This window comes from Cricetulus griseus (genome assembly GCF_003668045.3).
Source record: "Cricetulus griseus strain 17A/GY chromosome 1 unlocalized genomic scaffold, alternate assembly CriGri-PICRH-1.0 chr1_1, whole genome shotgun sequence".
NCBI lineage: Eukaryota > Metazoa > Chordata > Mammalia > Rodentia > Cricetidae > Cricetulus > Cricetulus griseus.
Window position 1 is genome coordinate 29806199 of NW_023276807.1, and position 19716 is coordinate 29825914.

The 19716-nt window shown below is 42.1% G+C and overlaps 1 protein-coding gene across 1 annotated transcript in view; it reads right to left on the minus strand.

Moving 5' to 3' along the window:
• Positions 1 to 17556, minus strand: part of Mep1a (meprin A subunit alpha) — a 28652-nt gene extending 11096 nt beyond the window's left edge. The window contains exons 1-9 of the mRNA XM_035453465.1: positions 17482 to 17556; positions 17371 to 17395; positions 17243 to 17290; positions 11679 to 11719; positions 10649 to 10724; positions 7533 to 7650; positions 5346 to 5521; positions 1923 to 2144; positions 1086 to 1235 (exon numbers count right to left, since the gene is read on the minus strand). Of these exons, the coding sequence (XP_035309356.1) occupies positions 1086 to 1235; positions 1923 to 2144; positions 5346 to 5521; positions 7533 to 7650; positions 10649 to 10724; positions 11679 to 11719; positions 17243 to 17290; positions 17371 to 17395; positions 17482 to 17550 (925 nt within the window). The 5' untranslated portion in view covers positions 17551 to 17556. The remainder of the gene's footprint in view (positions 1 to 1085; positions 1236 to 1922; positions 2145 to 5345; positions 5522 to 7532; positions 7651 to 10648; positions 10725 to 11678; positions 11720 to 17242; positions 17291 to 17370; positions 17396 to 17481) is intronic.
• Positions 17557 to 19716: the final 2160 nt, after the last annotated feature.

The window sequence follows — 19716 nt, forward strand, 5'->3', positions numbered from 1 at the left end:
GGGACTCTGTCTTGTAAGTAAACAAATAGACAAATAAATGAGTAGAATTTTAAAAGCTCCACCAGAGAAAGGGAAGTTGAAACTATTGGAAAGTGAGAGAAGGAAGCTACAGGTTTCCAGCTAGAGGCTTTGTAAGCCTCCTCTTCCTCCATCCCTCCGGGAAGTTTTAGTATTTTTTTTTTTTGTCTTGCAAGCCTTTTAAATGCCAAGACATCTTAAGAAAATCAGCACACAATAACAATTTCCTATCAACCCCGATAGTCAATGGGGGAGCTGCATTTCAAACTGAAATCCGCCTGACCTTATGGATTTTCACTAAACAAAGCAAATACATGAATTAGTTGATCTTCTGCTGCCAATATACCAAGTATGACACACATCCCTAAGGACTCAAGGTGAGGCCAGTACAAACTGAGAAGTGCTGTTAAGGGTAATAATGTAGATAGTTCCCACACAAAGTTAAAAAATCTTGTATAGGCAATATATGTTGGTTCCATATGATAATACTAGTACCTTTGAATCAAGATGAATTTTACATGTTTCCTTTTAGCCCTTTATGAGACTACCACAAACTGTATATGTTACCTGAGGCTAGCATGGTATTTCCATTGGTGGGTACTGACCTGGAAACACTATTCTCCCTTATAAAGTCCTATTATTAACCAAGGATTCCCTTAACAGTTTTGATGTGGTAAACATACATCTTTCTTTTTTATTTTCATTTAAAAATATTTTGAAATATGTCCCTTGGCAATTTCATACATGGATACATTGCATTTTGATAATATGCATTCTCTATTGCCCTATACCGGCTCCTGGGAAACTTCTTCCCAGCACATTCACCTCCTATTTTCAAGTCATTTATTTTGTGTCACCTACTGAGTCTAATTAAGGTTGCCTGCACACAGGGGTGAGGACAAGTGTTCCCTTGCGTCTGCATAGCCTGGATACTTTTTATTGAGTTAGTGATTAAGATATGAGAAACATTCTTTGTCCTTGTTCAGATTTTCAGGTTTGATAATTAACACAATAACCTAAAGGCAAAATGCACCACCTCAGGGTGATGACTTTTTACTATCACCAACCTTTGCACTGTCCCACCAAGGTGTGATCCACCTTTCCAGGCTGACTGCTGTCCTCATGGACCCAGTCATCATCATCTCTGGTTCCCTGGATCATTCCACAGATGTTTGTCTTCTCAAAGGCACAGTGGTCCAACAGGGTGTGAGTTGAAGCTACATATGAGATTTTTGACACATGGTTAAAAATGTAAGGTATCTCATTCCAAATAGCTAATGGCTTAAGCCACTACAACACGACTGTTCAAACAAACAAACGAACAAAAATCACAGAGAGGTCTTTTGTTTTCCTGAAGTTTTCCCAAATGCAGTTCTTACTGTCACCCGTTTGCTCTTACAACATAGACACAGAAGCATGTAGCTCAGAGAGCCAGGATAAAGACCTGCAATTATCCCTTGCTAGACAGGCCAACATGAACTCAAGACCAAGGATGAGGCAGCTATCTCAATGGGCTTTGCATTCACTAAGCTCCCCGTATAGCTTTTTAGCACAATTGGAAAATGCCTCCATCTCAAAGCTTTAGAGTACTTTAGGAATAACCCGAGGAAAGAGTTTTGCAAGCACAACACATTTTTAAGCCCTATTGCCTGTCTTGACCTATATACATAATTATTCACCTTCTAGAGGGAAGCCATAGGAACTAGACATTAACAGCTCCTATTTGCCCAATACTGTTTCCTTAGAAACCATGGCATATGACACAAGCATCCCATGAGATGTCTTTTTCTAAAGAGAGAAAGGTTAAGGTTATGTAGTCCGGCTGGTAGGCAGAGCATTCAAGAAAAGTATTGGAGGGTGAGGGCAAGCCGCTTTAGCTAGTCCTCAGTCACAGAGCTACTCACTGCAATTGTACATTCGATTTAGTCTCTCTAAATCAATGGCACTGAAATCCAGGCGCTGTCCAATGATGTCGTTAAACTCGGGGATCTTGGCAGTGATGGTTGGAATGCTTTCATTCTTGTTAAATGAAAATGGTTCATAGTGCATCAGGGACTCGTAATCGTAGGGTGTGTTGAGGTCTGTGATGATGGTGTCATCGTAAGTGTTGAAGTTGTGTTCATAGCCTGAGGGAGAGAGAACCTTTAGGTACCACTCAGCCATGTTATCCTCTTCAAATTTTCCTCTGTGCCTAGATACTCAGCTATCTCAAAAATGGAAATATTACATCTTTAAGAAAGTAAAATAGTAAATATAAGGCAAGAGAGAAAGAAAACAAAAGAAAAGAAAGACAAATTTTGAGTCAAGGAAAATATTCAGGATTATGTTTAAGATATATCTTCCTAATAACCAAGTACACCCATCACCAGATCTGTCCATTTTTCTACCAGACCAGCTTTTTTGTGTATTAGGAAAAAGAAATTCAAGGATCAAAGGGAAAGGTGAACGTCTGGCAAGAAAGAATCGTGTCAATCAAAGCTCATGCCCCTTGATAGAAATAAAAAATATTTTCCTATCAAAGGTAACGTATTGAGGTCAGATTAGTAAGAAGGTGATAAGCTATGTCATAACATGAAGAGTTGAACTATATAGCTGGATTAGTGTCCTGTAATTGGCCAGTCCCCAATAATTTTCCGTTTCCTACTCAGATAGAAAGGGTTGCAAGGTTTTTAATTTCCTTCTTGGAGAGAGGAAAATTATACATGCACAATGCATTTGGTCATGGTGTTTTTTTCCATTATAAAAACAACTACGTGTCTCTTTCAGAAGTTGAATCTTTTCCTTAGTGGCAAAGAAGAAACAATCCTGATTCAGACACTGGGGGCAGAAACTGCTTCGAAGTCATCACTCATCATGATGGCCTCACGTTAAACTCAAGACTGCATGGCTTGCAGATGAGATACAATAAAAGGCACAAATGACTCTGGGACGCATACTGGCTTTGTTGCTCACTGGGTTTGCTGTCTCCTTGGAGAACAGTAATCCAGTGATTGCAGGTAATTTAGATATATGGAATTTATATGATGGAAACAGAGGTGGGAGATAAAATATGTGCTGAGCCACCCTGGCTCAACCAGCACTGAACACATCTGCATATTAAACCAAGCAGCATGGGTTCACTCTAATCAATGGGCATTGGTTGCCTAAAGATTATCTTTAAAAGTTACTGCGTATTATTTTTCCTCAAGACTTAGAAATGGAAATGGGTTTTTTATTGCTAATGAAATTTTCAGCAAAGCCAACTATATGAGTAGGAAGGAAAGAAGTTCAGACCTGTAGACAAATATAGGCAAGTCTAAGAGAACGCCAAGGCTCATAGTCAGTGATGTAGTGCTTTTACCTGTGAGTCCATTCCCCACTCCCCATACACACCCAGTTATAGTACAATCATCTCTGAGAGCCAAGCACATAAAGTCTAATCTGAAATTGCATCACTGAGGAAATAGATTTCCAAGCTACTTTCAAGGAACCCTCAGCTAAGACAACTGCTTGGCCTCAGTGTTTAGATGGCAACAAGAGTTGACGTGTGTGTGTGTGTGTGTGTGTGTGTGTGTGTGTGTGTGTGTGTGTGTGTGTTGCATGCTGGTGACACATAAGGCTTTTACAATTGTAGCTTTCCTGTTATTTCTCCATTATTCCACATTCATGGAATTATCAGAATGTGATGGGTTGGAGGGACACAAGCTGAGAAACCACATAGAGGAGGCTGATACATTAGGAAACTCTATCCATCTTCCTGTAAGGACCACTGGCCATCTTTCCCCAAATCAGCTCTGCTAACATGAGTCTTTTCAAATTTAATTTTACAGCTTGGCCAGTTCTCATGAGCCCCTAAAAGTCAAATTATTCCATACATGCTGTCATGCATGAACCTATGCATGAAACTGAAATATAAATAAAAATTCTGGAGCAAGGAAATTACTCAAAACATGATGTGTGCTGAGTGAAGTCATTTCTAACATAGTAAAGTTTCATTATTTACTTATGATCTGAAAGAATGCTTTTTCACATCCTGAACTAATTAAAAAACTGCATGCATATATACACGCATATACATACACACAGGCACACACACTTACATACATACACACACATACATATATATATATATATATATGCATACATATGCATACTTATATGTGTGCATACACATAAAAGTGCATATATATGTGCACATATAAAAACATACACACATGTACAAACACATAATATACATTGTGTATACACATGCACTCATACACACATAAACATACATGTTGTCTTAGTTGGTTTTCTACTGATGTGATAAAACATTATGATAGGGAAAAGGTTCACTTCAGCTTACAGTTCCACATCACAGTCTATCATTATAGGAAGCCACGAAAGCAACGCAGAGGCAGGGATTGAAGCAGAACCCATGGAGGAGCAATGCTTACTGGCTTGCTTTCCAAGGCTTGCTCAGCCTGATTTCTTATCCACCCAGGTGTGACACTGCTCCCAATAGGCTCAGTCCTCCCCTCTCAGTTGCCACAATCAAGAAAATGCCCTACAGACTTGCCTATAGGCCAATCCTATTGAGGCATTTTCTCAACTAAAATTCTTTCTTCCCAAGTGACCCTAGTTTGTATGAAACTAGCCACAGCTGCGTGGTGGTGGTGCTTGCCTTTAATCCCAGCAGTCAGGTGGCAGAGGCAGGTAGATCTCTGAGCTTGACACCAGCCTGGTCTGCAAGAGCTAGTTCCAGGACAGGCTCCAAAGCTACACAGGAAAACTCTGTATCGAAAAAAACAAAAAAGATAAAAAAACAACTAGCCAGCACACACACACACACACACACACACACACACACACACACATACACACAAACCTACATGCATAAAATGCATACACACATATAAATATACACATATATACATGAACACACATATACATAAGCACATACACAAACCCTCTGGAGTGTGTTCTCTGGTCATCATCATAGTCATGCCACCTTAGCCTTGCAGAGGACAGACCTATGTCCTCTGAAATCCAATTCCTTATACTCATCACAACAAGAAAATAGACTCTTAGTTAAGTGTTAACAAGATATTGATACAAAGCATATACTCTTTGAAGTGACCCCCACAGTGAGTCACCCCATTCTCCCATTCAGGGACCAGTTGTGACCATGTGAGCACAGTCCAAGGAGAGTTCCTCAAGCTGCTATTTCCTCACAGCCCTTGTTCCCACTGGAGAGGTCAAACAGCATGTGCCCACGGGGTCAGCCTGGGGCTCTCACAGATGTTCTCAGAAAGCCACTGAGACAATAGCAGCATAAAGACAACAGCTAATGCTGGGTTCATACACACCTGAAAGAATTTCATCCCACCAAATGGTCACATAATCATCCCGGTCCGTCCTTGACTGCTCGTGGTAAAATCCCAGAGCATGCAGGATCTCATGTTCAATGATGGCCTTATGGTCACAGCCCAGACCAATAGAAAGGTTCTGTCCCACATATTGATTGCCAACCATAGACCAGCACCTTTGGAGAGGGAGGGGAAGGAGATGTTTTTATAGAGGTGTTATTTCCATGTAATTCATATGTTTCAAATGGCTATTCCAGGACAAAAAGAAGAAAATTAGGGTTTTTTTTTTGAGGGGGGGCAGGGGAGATTGCTTAGTGGAACACTTGTGCAATAATGAGGGCCAGAGTTCAAATCCCCAGTGTCCATTTAAAAGCCAGGAGAAGGAGACTGGCACCTATAATCCCAGAACTTGGAAGGCACAGTCAGGACCCCAAAGCAACCTGGCTAGCCAGAATCTCAAGTGTCTAGGTACTGAGGTTACAGGCTCATTCAAAACAGTCTCTTCTGTCTGTTTGGAAATGTCCAATACAGTTTTGCCAGCCCTAGTCAGTTTACTGTGCATCTGAGTATTAAAACTTACTCCCCTGAACCAGCCATGACTTTGTACCTAAAGACCAGTTCATCATACATGTAGGAAGCATGGCCTCTCATCCCTAAAGTATACAGTTTCTTGGATCAGCTGAAAATAAAAAGCTTAAACAGGAACTTTCAAAAACCGAAAGTAAAGTATTTTCCTTTACTTTCAATGGCTCAAGGACAAGAAAAGAATTTAGTGTGGGATGACCTCCACAAGCAACCTCTGTGTTTTCTTGTGCCAAATTAGAGTGATACCCATCTTAAAAGTCACCCTTCCCTGAAGACAAACTGCCATAACAAGGCATCAAGGAGAGAAAATTGGTATTCTCCTTCACAGCTCTGGATGCAGTCTGACCACACAGAGAAGGCTGCCTGCCTCCTACTGAAGGACCATAGGCAAGGAGAGTCCAAAACTTCCCTAAGCATCCTGGGGGAAATCCTGGCAAATTCCCGAACCTCCCTCCCCTTCATGGAATGCCCCCTGCCTTCTGTTGGACAGTTGAGCATGAAATGCACCACTTAGACCCCCATGTTTGTCCCCGGCTGTTTTGTAAGCTATGGAAACCTTAGGACAGTGGTTCTCAGCTTGTGAGTCATGACCCCTTTTGTGGGGTGTGTAGGGGGATGACAGATGTGTGGGGGTGTTCAACGACACTTTCTCAGGGGTCGAAAGTCAGAGATCCTGTATATCAGATATTTACATTACAATTCCTAATAGTAGCAAAATTACATGAAGTAGCAAGGAAATGATTTTATGGTTGGAGGGGTCCCCACAGCATAAGGAACTGCAGGAAAGGGTTGCAGTGTTAGGAAGGGTGAGAACCCCTGGGTTAGGAGGTGGAGTCTTACTGGAGAAATCTTCGAATGCGACCTGCCTTGGGATTTTATAGCCCAGCTCCACTTCCTGTCTGCTTCCCACCTCAGGACTCAGGATGCAATGTCCCCCACCTTACCCTCCTGTCACCATGACTTCCTCACCGCTATAGACCATATTCCTTCTCAAGTTGCAAGCCAGAATAAATCCTTCCTCCTTTTGGGAATTTGCTCACAGCAGTAAGTCACCAGTCTACTGCCAACCTTGCTTCTGAAGGGCCCTCACCAAGAAGAACCCCAAACATGCCTCAGACACTAACAGACTAGGGAACCTGAACGGACTCCCTAAGTTTATCATGGAATCACTCACCCTCTTTTTCTCAAAAAAAATTTTTGTCTTTTTTCATAAATGAAGTTTCCTTCCTCTGTTAGCAAACCTAGAATTTTCCACAAATGATCTTATGGCTCTACACTCTGATTTCTGGACCCATATGAAGGGCTTTGCTGGTAGATTTCAGTGTTCCAGGGGGATTGTAAGTGCCTTGGCAATGACTGCATCCTCTTACTTATCTATTATCCCTGAGATTGTTAGCACTGTGTACCTTTGAATACTAATTTAAATGCTACTTATGCAAGAATGAAGACAGAGGCTACAGGGATGGCTTGGAAGCTAAGAGAGCAGCAGAAGGTGTGATTTTGCTTTATTCCTATCATTTATTCAGCTTTCAAAATAGAAGTGTGACAGTTCACAAACCGAAGGATACATTCTTTTCATGCTTTATAACATTCCATACTAACCCAGAAAATTGCTGGAAGATGATGTACGAACTCTCTCCTTCATAGGGCTTGAAATCCACACAGGACCTGAGGCGAAACATCTCAAAGGCATTGAGGATGGCTCCTTTGGCATTCAGATCTGTAAAACATTGACAGGCATTGTTGAGAGTCTGGATAACAGACACAGCTTATAGTTTATAGAAGGCTGTACCATGGATATGAAATACACTGAGGTTTCAAGAAGAGTTTTTTCTTTTCTCTTTTTTTTTCTTTTGGGCAATAACTCAATTCCTTGGAAACAAAATTTGCAGTTAGTTGCATACACAGTGCTGGTTCATAATTTAGATCATCAACACAAATGGGACTGCAGGGTAGTAGCTCATGCATGTGTACAAAGCTGAGCTAAACCATAGAACAACATCTTCCTTTTTCTCCTTTTTTTCTTCTTTCCTTCAGTGCTTTTCCTGAGAAGAGTCACGTGGCAAAGTAGGAAACAGATATGGGTTTCAAGTCACTCTGGCTTTTGTATGTGTGGGTGCAGTACCTTGGATAGAAGATATAGAAATAGTGGTCCTACCCACTCACTAAAATAACATCTTCCCAGGCTGGGGATGCAGCTCAGCTGGTAGAGAGCTTGCCTAGCTTGCTTCAGGTCTTGAGTGCATCCTTATGACCGTGTAAACAAGGCATACTGGTTTATGCCTATACTCTCAGCACTTGGGAGGAGGAGGCAGAAGGATCAGGAGTTCAAGGCCAATGTGGGCTAAGTAAGGCCCATTGTTTTTTTTTTTTTTTTTAAATTCCTCTTAGACGGAGGAGAGAGATGTGTGAATATTCTTGAAGCAAAGAAACAACATGGGGTGTCACCTTTTTCCCCAGTGAGAGCAGTAGGAAGTAGTAAGACCAACCAGCCAGCACCATGCAAGTACAGTTCTACCCATGGCAAGGATAGGTGGGAAAGGAGTGAACTCCCAGAGAATTGAGATTATATTTTACTTCATTTGCATTCTTTTTCCCTACCATCAACTCACTGGAGGTAGAGAGCTTAATTAAAAATTAATCCAAGTCATAGAAAATGAAATCCTTGGGTTTGCACATTTCATTTTATGCTTTAACTAAAAAAAATATAATCCTTGGAATTCTGCCAAATGATTACATCATGGTTCTCATTTCTTAAAGTACCAGGTTGGAGAGTCATAAAGTAATAGCAACATCATTACGGAAATAGTCCTTAACTGGGCAGGTCTGTTCACATGTATTATCTCAGCACTTGTGAGAACTGATTTCAGTTCAAGGCCAACCTCAGCTGCAGAGTAAGATTTTGTCAGAGAGAAGGGAGGGTAGGGAAGATGAGGGGAGAGAGGGAGGGAGGAAGGGAGTCCTTAGTGTCCTCGTTGATAATAGTTGACTGTAAAATTCATGGGATTATTTTTGAACACTATATTATTTCCATTGCACTAAAGCATGTATTGGAGAAAGGAGTTTCTCAATAAACGGCACTGGACAACCTGGGTAGCCACATTGCTTCCAGGAGACAGCTTAGGGGAATCAATTCAACACATCTGTATAGATTTTTGGCTGAGAACCCCAGAGCAAGATCCTCAAAAGCAAAAACTATATGTGATATTGTAACAAACTAAGAAGCTTCCACACAGCCAAGAAGTCAAGTCAAGAGAGCAAAGAATTAGCCTAAAAACTGTCACACTATTTATCTGGCACAGAACCAATATCTAGAATATGTTAAAAAAAATAAAACAGTAACGTCGGACTGAAAGCATTTTGTACTATGATTTAGCTACAAGCCTAGGAGGGCCAGCAAGTGGGATGTGGGGTTTGAATGAGAATGGTCTCCATAGGCAAATGTGTTTGAATGCTTATTTCCCAGTTAGGGGTACTATTTGGGAAGGATTAGGAGGTGTGGCCTTGTTGGAGGAGGTGTGCCACCTGGTTGGGGAGCTTTGAGATTTCAAAAGCCCACTCCTGGCCCAGTGTCACTCTTTCTACCTCCTGCCTGAGGATCAGGATATAAGTTCCTACCTATTGCTCCTCTGCCATGCCTGCCTGTCTGTTGCAAATGATGCAACCTTGGCCTGGCTTCCCCTGTCCCATCTCATCTTCTCTATCAATGAAGAGTAGGTTTTGCAGACAAGGTGTCATTGTGGTTCTTATTGGAGTGTCACTTGAGGATCAGCCAGTACCTATTCATTGCATCTAATAGTCATTTATTTACTACCAATTAATCAGTGACTAAAACACAAAGTATACAGATCTTTATCTTAAGAGAAAGGAGAAAGGAGAAAGTCAAAATTATTAATGTTGAGAAAAAGGGACTTGAACATGGATAATATTTGCTTTCTATTTTTCCAAAACATGCTATATTCCTCTCACAACAAAGAAGAGAAGAAATCGATACGCTGGAAATAGTATCCTCAATCTGTACTCAGCTCAGCCTTTGTACCAATGAAGCACAAAATTTTACCACTATGGTGTCAAATTTTATCTCACAGTTTTGTTCTTTGTGTTGTTCCTGATTATACTAACATTTTAACATGTGCAGTAATATCTGACTGTGTGTGTGTGTGTGTGTGTGTGTGTGTGTGTGTGTGTGTGTGCACGTGTGCGAGAGAGAGACAGAGAGAGAGAGAGAGAGAGAGCATTCATACATGCACATGTACGAATGTGCATGTTTGTGTTGAGGCAGGTACACATGTACAAGTTTGAGCATATGGAAGTCAGGAGTCAATTGTGGGTGTTGTTCCTCAGGGGCAGGTCAGTTTATTTGAGGCAGGGTCTCTCCTCCTGGAGTTCACGAAGGAGGCTGGGCTGGGCCCACCCCAAGGACCCACTTGTCTCTACCTTCCAAGCACCGAGAGTACAAGCATGAGTCAGCCTGCCAGAGTTTTTACTTGGATGCTGGTGATCGAACTCAGGTCCTTGTGCTTGCAAAACAAGCACTTTGCTGACTGAGTCATCCGTCCAAACCTTGACTTGTTATTTGATTGGATAAAGAAATATCATGGCTTTCTTCCCAAGAGATAAAGAATCTTCAGGGCTCTTTATATTGGTCTGAAGTTGATGAGCAGGAGAAAAGGGAGAGAAAAGTTTACCCATTTCTAGTTAAGAAAGACTTCCATTACCCAAGTTGTCAGCCAGGATGTATGGAATGGGGAACTTCCATCTTCTTGTTGGGTCTCTCAGGGCATTTCTGGTTCTCTGTGAAAAACAAGAGAAAACATATGTTGTCCAGTTCCATCCATTCCTCTACTGGCTTCATTTTTATTTCCAGCTGGATACAATTTCACTGTACGCATGTGCCACGTCTCCCACGTGTGGAAAGGTAAACACCACAGGTTCTCTCCCACAGGTAGGACCTAGTTTCTAGCTTTTTATATGCATATCTTGGTGTTTAGGTGAAAGTGAAGATGGACAGAGGCCAGGAAACTAGAAAGGAACTGGTGAAAATACAAAATGGAGGCCTAAAGGGAGACGGGTGGGTGGGGTAAGAGAACACCAGTGATTTGAAGGAGAAAGGGGAAGGCAGGGGACGGAGGGGTTAAAACATGGATGATGATCGGGAGATGGGGAACAGCAATAGGTGGGAAGGAGAGCCAACTAAATCTAAGTAGACATGAAAAATGCCACAAGGGAAACAGCTACTTTGGAAACTGATTAAGTAATGATACCAAAATGGAAAACAACCAAACAACAACAACAAAGTCCGAGAAAACCAGTGCCCAAGACTACCTTCATGACCCTCACTCAACTGACACCGCAAAGACTAACTCAGAGCATTTATCTTGTCATTATAAAAACAACGGGAACGCCTTAGAGATAATTTTTGGGGACCCAGGGGCATTAATTAGAACGAAATAAAAGGGCCAGGTAACTGTCAACTCTGGCACAACACCTACAAACATACTGGAGCACTTCCTTCCTATTCTTTGTTTAATTGGGAAAAATTGGATAAATAAACTACTTGGTAATTGTATATTTTCTGTTCTCTTTAGTGTTTTTTATTACTATCAACTCTTTGGAAGTCCTTATAGCTACAGATTATATGTGAATCTTTGCTTCCTTTCCACAGTGTCCAACATTGAACCCAAAGTATAGGTTGGGCTCCAGGGGTGTCACAGCTCCCAGGGCATGGTTATCATTGGCAGCACTCACGGGCAGAACGATGTCCCCTTCAAAGAGGTTCAGGCCTGCAGCTGGGTGGATTTAAAAACAAAATGATATTTGAAATGAACATTAATAAAAGACATTTCACAGTAAAACTAATCTCTGCTGTTGTACATCTTTCATTTCAAGCAGTCATCTATCTCTTTTTGAAATTGTGATTTTTTTAAATGTGAACAGAAATGTTACATATTTTGCCCCCTTTTCAATTTTGGAATAAAAGCCCTTCCCAAGAACCTTAGAACTGGGCCTGGAGAGATGGCTTGGTGGTTAAGAACACTGGCTGTTTTGCAGTGGACCTGGGTTCAATTCCAAGCACCCACATGGCAACTCCCAGTCACATCAGTTCCATGGAGTCCAACGCCCTGTTCTGGCCTTTGCGGGCTCCTGGCATGCACGTGGTGCACATCCATACCATAAAATTCAGTCTAAACATCTGTACGTATAACATAATAATATTTCTAAAGTAACCTTATAGCTAAGATGAATTAGAAGGGATAGTGTTGATCACGAACCCTAAACCTTTTCAAAGGAAGAAATGGAGCCCAGAGAGAAGCCATAAACCAGGAGGCCATTGTCCAAGTGGGCATTACAGCTGGTGTCCCATCCCCACCCTTCATGTCCCACCCCACCTACACATAGGTAAATGCAGTGAGTTGATTTCCTGCTATGAGGATAATGGCAGCCTCTAAACCCAAACCAGGGGCAGTGCCCTTGTAATGATGGATACCAGGGGATCATGTGCAGGGTTACTCAAGATGATATCTCAAAGCCCTGTTTTTCAGATGCTTAGCATAATAGACCCACATACACTGCTTAAATTACGTAACCCTGACCTCAAAGGACTTCTGAAAATAAGATTCTTAAAGGAAAAGATCATGGGAAAACTTCCCAAGCATTTAAAAAATACCACTTACCTTTAAAAATAATGTTTAATTAATTCATTTTAATTTTACAGTATTAAAAAGGTACAACCTAAGCTGGGTGGGTGGTGGTGGTGGTGGTGGTGGTATTGGTGGTGGCACATGCCTTTAATCCCAGCCCTTGGGAGGCAGAGGCAGGCAGAGCTCTGTGAGTTTGAGGCCAGCCTGGTTTACAGAGTGAGTTCCAGGACAGCCTCCAAAGCTATACAGAGAAACCCTGTCTGGAACCGCCCCCCCCCCACTTGCCAAATGCATGATCTAGGCCTGCCTGGGTTCAAGTCTTAGCCTTGAATTAATTATTATTAGGTTAGTTCCTTAACTATAAGAGTAGCCACAATGTTCTGAATTATATAGACTTGGGGGAATTAAATGATAATACTTCTAAAAGTGCTTTAAAATGTCGCCAGGCTTGTGACTTGCCGTGATTGTATAGTGGTTAGTACTCTGCGTTGTGGCCATAGCAACCTTGGTTTGAATCTGAGTCATGGCGCCAAACATTAGATTTTTGCTTAAATTAGAAATGAGGAAGAGGCAGGCAAGATGAGACACAAGATGAAACATATTAACCAGTTTATTATAGGCCCGGCAGAGTAGAGAGACTAGAGAGAAGAAGAACAGGGTTAATGGCTGACCGCCATGGTCAGTCACCAGAGAGAGAGAGAAAGAGAGAGAGAGAGAGAGAGAGAGAGAGAGAGAGAGAGAGAGAGCATAAGAGAAGAGGCAGAGAGAAGAGGGGCAGAGAAAGAGCGAAGGAGCAGAGAGAGAGAAGAAAGAATAGAAGAGAGTATAAGTGGGCAGGGGTCTGTCTTTTAAAGGAGTCTTCTACACCTGCATGCAGACTTAGTTCTCATGGAACCCTGGGCGGACCAGGGTACTGCCTGAACCTTTCATAATTACCATCCACATGGTGCAGGCTTTTCTCCCAGCACTCAGGAGGCAGAGGCAGGTAGATCTCTGTGAGTTCAAGGTCAGCTTGGTCTACAAAGCAAATACCAGGGCAGCCAGGGCTACACAGAGAAACCCTGTCTCAAAACAACAACAAAATCAAAATAATACAAATAAATACCAAATAATCACTAAATGTTAACGCTGACCACAAGACACCACACTCTTCCCCCTAGGTGACTAGAGTTAGAATGTTCTGTCTACTCTTGTTTTTTAAATACAATCTCATATAGCTCAGATTGATTATGATCTCTCCACATAGCCAAGTATGGCCTTGAACTCAGATATCCCTGCCTCCATCTCCCTAGTGCTGGGCTTACAGCATTGGCCATCATACTTGTGTTGGTATGAATACATATGGCCCCAGAGATTCATGTGTTTTGAGTGCTTGGCCCATAGTGAGTTACACTATTAGGTATGGCCTTGTTGGAAGAAGTGTATCACTGTGGAGGTGGGCTTTGAGGTCTCATAGATATGCTCAAACTATGCCCAGCGTGGACACAGTTCACTTCCTGTTGTGTTGTGGAATATTATTTTAACTAGGCAAAGATGTGTTACATTTGTTTATGCAGCATTTGTTTAATGATGTAAGGACTGTGTTTGATTATATAAAGGTGTTATATCTGTTTCATCTTGCCTGCCTAAAGTACATAATTGGTCTAATAAAATGTTGAATGGCCAATAGCTAGGCAAGAGAGGGTTAGACAGGGCTGCCAGGAAGAGAGAATAAATAAGAAGAGAAACCTAGGCTCAGGAGAGGAATGAGAAAAGGAGGAGGAGAGACTAAGGGAAATATCCAGAGCCAGAAGCCAGGCAGCTGCTAGCCAGCTAGACAAGAGAAGCAGTGAAAGTATACGAAAGACTCTGATGACACCCTATGGAAGGCCTCACCATCCAGGGGGAGCAGAAAAGACATGTGACAGATAAGGTTTTAGTTGGCGGGGGAGGGGGGGTAGGGAGGACGGGTGGGAGAAGGAAACTGGGATTGTCACGTAAAACAATCCTGTTTCTAACTCAAATAAAAAAAGTTGGAAAAAAATATACAGAAGTAAAGAAAAATAAAAAGCCCCAAGACAAAAGTAGATAAGCTTCTGTAGTAAACGAAACCGTCAAAAACACAAATTTGAAGATGACAAGGAGGCCATGTTTCAACCCCAGCAATCAGCTTCAGCCATGTGGTTCTGGCTTTAGAGTCAAGGATTAAAGAAAGGGATTACAGAATCTCCCACCAAAACAAAGGAAAGCCACTGAGGCTGGGCGTGTGGCAGGCAGGGAAGTCTCTGCATGGAGGCCCAGGGAGGCCATTGTATGAAGTGTAAAGATGAATCCTAGATTGCCTGGGAGACTCCAAGATGTTGGAGATGCCAGGACCCTGGGATCCTGCTGAGGAGAGCTGCTAACAGGGAGTGAGTGGAACCAGCCCAAGAGAAAGAAGTATGCTTCTGTCAACAAAACGTAAAGGAGTTGGATATCGGGAGAGGGTTTCAACATCAGACATGGAGATGCAGAGCTTAGAATTTGTCCAGCAGATTTTTAGTCTTTCTTTGGTCCAGTATTTCCTCACCATCCTCTCTTTCCTCCATTCTGAAATGGTAATGTATATCCTGTGCCATTATATGTTGGAAGTATGTGATCTGCTTTTTTATTTTAATTTTACAAGGGATTACTGTTAAGAAATTGCGTGAATCTCTGATGAGACTTTGAACTTTGGACTTTGAAACATTGTTGAGACTGTGATAAACTATGGGAACTTGAATAGTTAGACTAAATGCATTTTGCATTGTTTTTGGCTACAAGCCTCTGGGAGCGAGGGAGTAGAATGTGGTGTTTTGAATAAGTATGAGCCTGATAGACTCATGTGTTTTTGAGTGCTTGGCCCATTGAGAGTTGCACTAGTAGGAGGTACAGCCTTATTGGAGTGGGTGTGGCCTTGTTGGAGGAAGTGTGTCACTGTGGAGGTGGGCTTTGAGGTCTCATATATGTTCAAGCTACACTTGTTGTGGACACAGTTCACTTCCTATAGCCTGTGGATCAAGATGTAAAACTCTCAGCTCCTTCTCCAGCACCATGTCTGCCTGCATGCTGTCATGTCCCCTGCCATGATGGTAATAGACTAAACCTCTGAAACTGTAAGCTACCCCAACTAAACCTGTCCGGGACAAAGGCTGCCCCTGCTCTACCCACTTCAGTATGCAAACATTCCACAGATGTACTCAACCCTGTCAATCCTGACCTAGTTACATGATAACAGGAAATTAAATAACAACCAACTGCGAAGCCATTGCAACGTCACCATCAGTAGGAACAGATTTGGAGCTGATTTTTTTCCATATGGGTGCTTCATGTTAATTCAGCCACACTGCTCCCTGGGCCTGTTGTGTGCAAACACGTGCATTTCCCAGCACTTGGACTGGAGCAGGAAATGGAGGAGGGGCACACTAGGGAGGAGAAGGAGGAGGTGACCTCTTTACAGCACTGAACAGGCTCTCTAACCATGGAGAGTTTCCTGTCCCCTCCTGCAAAAGGGGACACAGGATTTTCCACATGACAAGATGGTGGTGACACCGGATATGAATGGCTTTGCAAACTCTAAGGTGTTAGTGATCAGGTCTCCCGCCACCGACACCAGTCCCAGCCAAAGATGAAAGATGCAAAGGCTTCTCTGAACTCCCAGAAGCAGAACACAGAAACAAGACAGGCAGCCTCGATGTCTTTCCTCTCAGTAATGATGACCGTATGGGCTTCCTCAATAAATACATTTCTGAGCAAACACTCCAAACAGAAATACATTCACCCCCACTTCTCCATGCCTTGTCAACTATTCACCTCATCACTAGTACCTATGATGGGCCAGCCCAAGCTTGGGATGTTTCTCCCACTAAATAGAACTATCTGCTTATTCTGTATAATTTTTAGCAAGTTGAATAATTACCTATGCTTCTTCCCTTTTATTTCAAACTAGAAACTAGAAGATATGAAATCTTCATAAACAGAAAACTTGTTAGGTTATGGGGTCTTCGATCTAGTAAGACTCATTATCTCACTTAGAAAAAGCTGACCTAGGGCCTTGGGTGATGGTTCAGTTGGCAAAATGAATGCTGAGCCAGCATGAGGACCTGGCTTGGAGCTCCAGAACCCAAGTAAAAACCCAGGAGTACTTTTGATTCCAAAGACAGAGAGGCTGAAGCATGTGGACCCCTGGGTCTCATGGACCAGTCAGTCTAACTTGCTTAGCAAGACACAGGCTAAAGAGATCCTGTTTCAAAAAAACAAGGTGGGCAGTTCCTGAAGAACCATAGCTGAAACTGACTTCTGTTTCCACACATATGCATGCATCGGCACAGGCATGAGCGTACACACAATCTAGTACAATCCTCTTTCTCTCAGGCATCACCATTTCCTAGAAACTTCTAATGCCAGTAGGCACAATTAACTTGTCTCTCAAAAAGATAATCCTATCGCTGGGCTTGAAATCCTCACAAGTTAGTTATGGTGGTGCCCATAGGTAGGGCTGGTACTCTGGAGGTTGAAGCAGAAGGCTGGATGCTTGCTTAAGTCCACCCCAGTTTACTTTAGCAATTTCCAGCCATCCAGCACTGCACAGAGAGACCTTGTCTCAAATCAATCAATCAATTAATTAATAAACAAAGGATTTCAAGGTCTAAATATTTCAGAAATTGAGCTCACCTAGGTTGATTTCTGAAATATCCTTCTGTTTGCCATCTATTACGTGGTCTGTCAAAAAAATGAAGGAAAACTGTTACTAATCTTGTTGAGGAAAACTCAGAAAAAACTGCATATGAAATGTTTCTTACCCTGTTCGTTCAAAAGATGCTTAATCTGGAGGGAGACAAATGTACACAAAGTGGGTAACTTCGGCTAGAGCTGATGCCGTTAAATACCCATAGAAGTAGACACCTACTTACCGATACAGCTGCTACATGGGCCGAAAACAAGATCAGAAAGAGACCATGGGCAGGTCTCGTCCAAGGCATTGTTGCAAATGAGCTGGATGTAACAAGGACTCCTTGCCATAAAAGCCTACTTGGACCTTGCTCTGACTGTCACCGAGGGAACTTTGACCCTTCTGTAGGTACTGTATTGCCTAGTAAATGCAGTCTGAGAGAATGAATGATACATTCAGGGGTGAGAACAAAGAATCGTGTTCTAAAATCTCATGACCCAGGGACTGGGAGAAAGTCTGAAAACTTAGCAGTGAAATGAACATACGATAACAAGCATACACCATGCCATTAGTGACAGAATTGTGTATAATCTTCAAAGTGATAATATTATATGTTGACAGTCAAAGACGAACTTTAAAAAGTTCTAAACGAACTAAAAAAAGACAATTTTATGGAATTGTCACAAATTACAATTATGACAGGGCATAAATGCTCAGTTTACATCTTCTCTTTCTCCCTACTTCCTCTTTCTTTCTCCATATTCTCTCTCATCTCTCAAAATAAAATGCTAATGACTAGTGTGATGTTAGTCTCTAAGTTCAATGCCATTTCAGTATAGATCCTACCAATGTCCTCATGGGGCTTCAAAGGCTACCTTAGAAATTTACACAAAACAGCCAACTTCTAAGAATAAGTAAGAAAATGTTGAAAAGAAAGTTTAAAGAGGCAGGAATCGCTATAACAGAACTATCAAGAACCTTTTGAAAGTTGCTGTAATTAGGGAATAGCATATGGCTCATAGAGAGATCTCAGGATTTCTAGAACCCAATAGAACACCAGAAGAAGTGCATGTGTGTGGCGGGCTTTGTTACACAGGCGGGATCAATCAAAAGTGCTAATGGGAAACTTTTTTCATTTAAACAATGTTGGAAGATTGCATTTCTGTCCGAGGGATACATTAAACTCTTACCCTGTACTGTTCAGAAAAATGTAAACTCTAGATAAAGGTGGAGATTCACAAATCTCAAACCTTGAGGCCAAATAAAGTTGCTTAAATAAGAAAAAAAAAAGCTCTAAAATTACAAAGAAAAATTAATTTGGCTATATCAAAATTTAATCTAGCCCCCTTTTCTTCTTCCTTTTTTTTTTTTTTTTTTTTTTTTTGAGACAAGGTCTCATGTCACCCAGGTTGGCTTGCTATGTGGCCAAGGATGACCTTGAACTCCGGGTCTTCCAGCTGCAGGCTCTAGAGGGTGGAGCCCAAAGATTATGAATTCTCACCATCACAGCCAGCACAGCCTTGTCCCTGTGATGCCAGGACTCAGGACTTCAAGTGAAGTTGTTACTGATTGCTTTTAATACTGGTGATAAATACTCTTTTTAAAAAGTTAATCTTTGGGCCAAATAGCTAACATAATTAAAGGGCACGCCACATATGGGAAAGCTATTAACTCTGCTTATAAGTGAATAAAAATAAGTATCCAGGAGAGGTACAGAATTCCTACAAGTCCTTTTTGAGCTTGATTGCAGGTGTTAATTAGTTACCAGCTATTTGCAGCCCATGTGTTCTTCATCATCCTTCAGTGTCTAGAGAGTGAGGCAGGAGTCATAAGTCCTTGTCAGAAGGGTTTATGGTTTCACAGTAAAATGCAAACTCTGGGGGCAAAGTCCTTGCTTTGTTCTGTGTGCCCCTAGTGACGGACATAGCATAGACAATGAGTTATTGTGGTTCATGAAAAAGAGCAAATTACAGTTTTCTCTAACGTGTTGGATGAAGCCAGTTGGGCATAAGGAGTGGGTGGTGGCAGAAGAGAATGGGCAGGCAGAAGGTGATGAACCACCCACTATGGCCCAGCTCTCTCCTAACCCTTTAAAGCCCAGGCCAGGTCCCATGGGGCTGCACTGGGAACCTTGTAAGTCATCTCCACTTCATCTGCTCTTTGATCGAAAGTTCCCCCTTCTGCTTTCATGCTCTCACCACCAGGTTCCTTCTGCCACACAAAGGGGGCTCTGGTTTGGCTGTCCGCTCTAATACAGTCACAGTACAGCTGTAAGCTCTTCCTATCAAGATCTTCTCAGTAGCAGGGGCTCCAGCATATGCAAAGCAAGTCTCGTCAGCTTTTAAAAACCCGTGCTTCTGTGTGTGGGGGTGTGTGCATGTCAGTGCAGGTGCCCTCAGAGGCCAGAAAAAGGTGTCAGATCCCCCTGAAGCTGGACTTACAGGCCTTTGTGAGTCACATAATGTGGGCCCTGGGA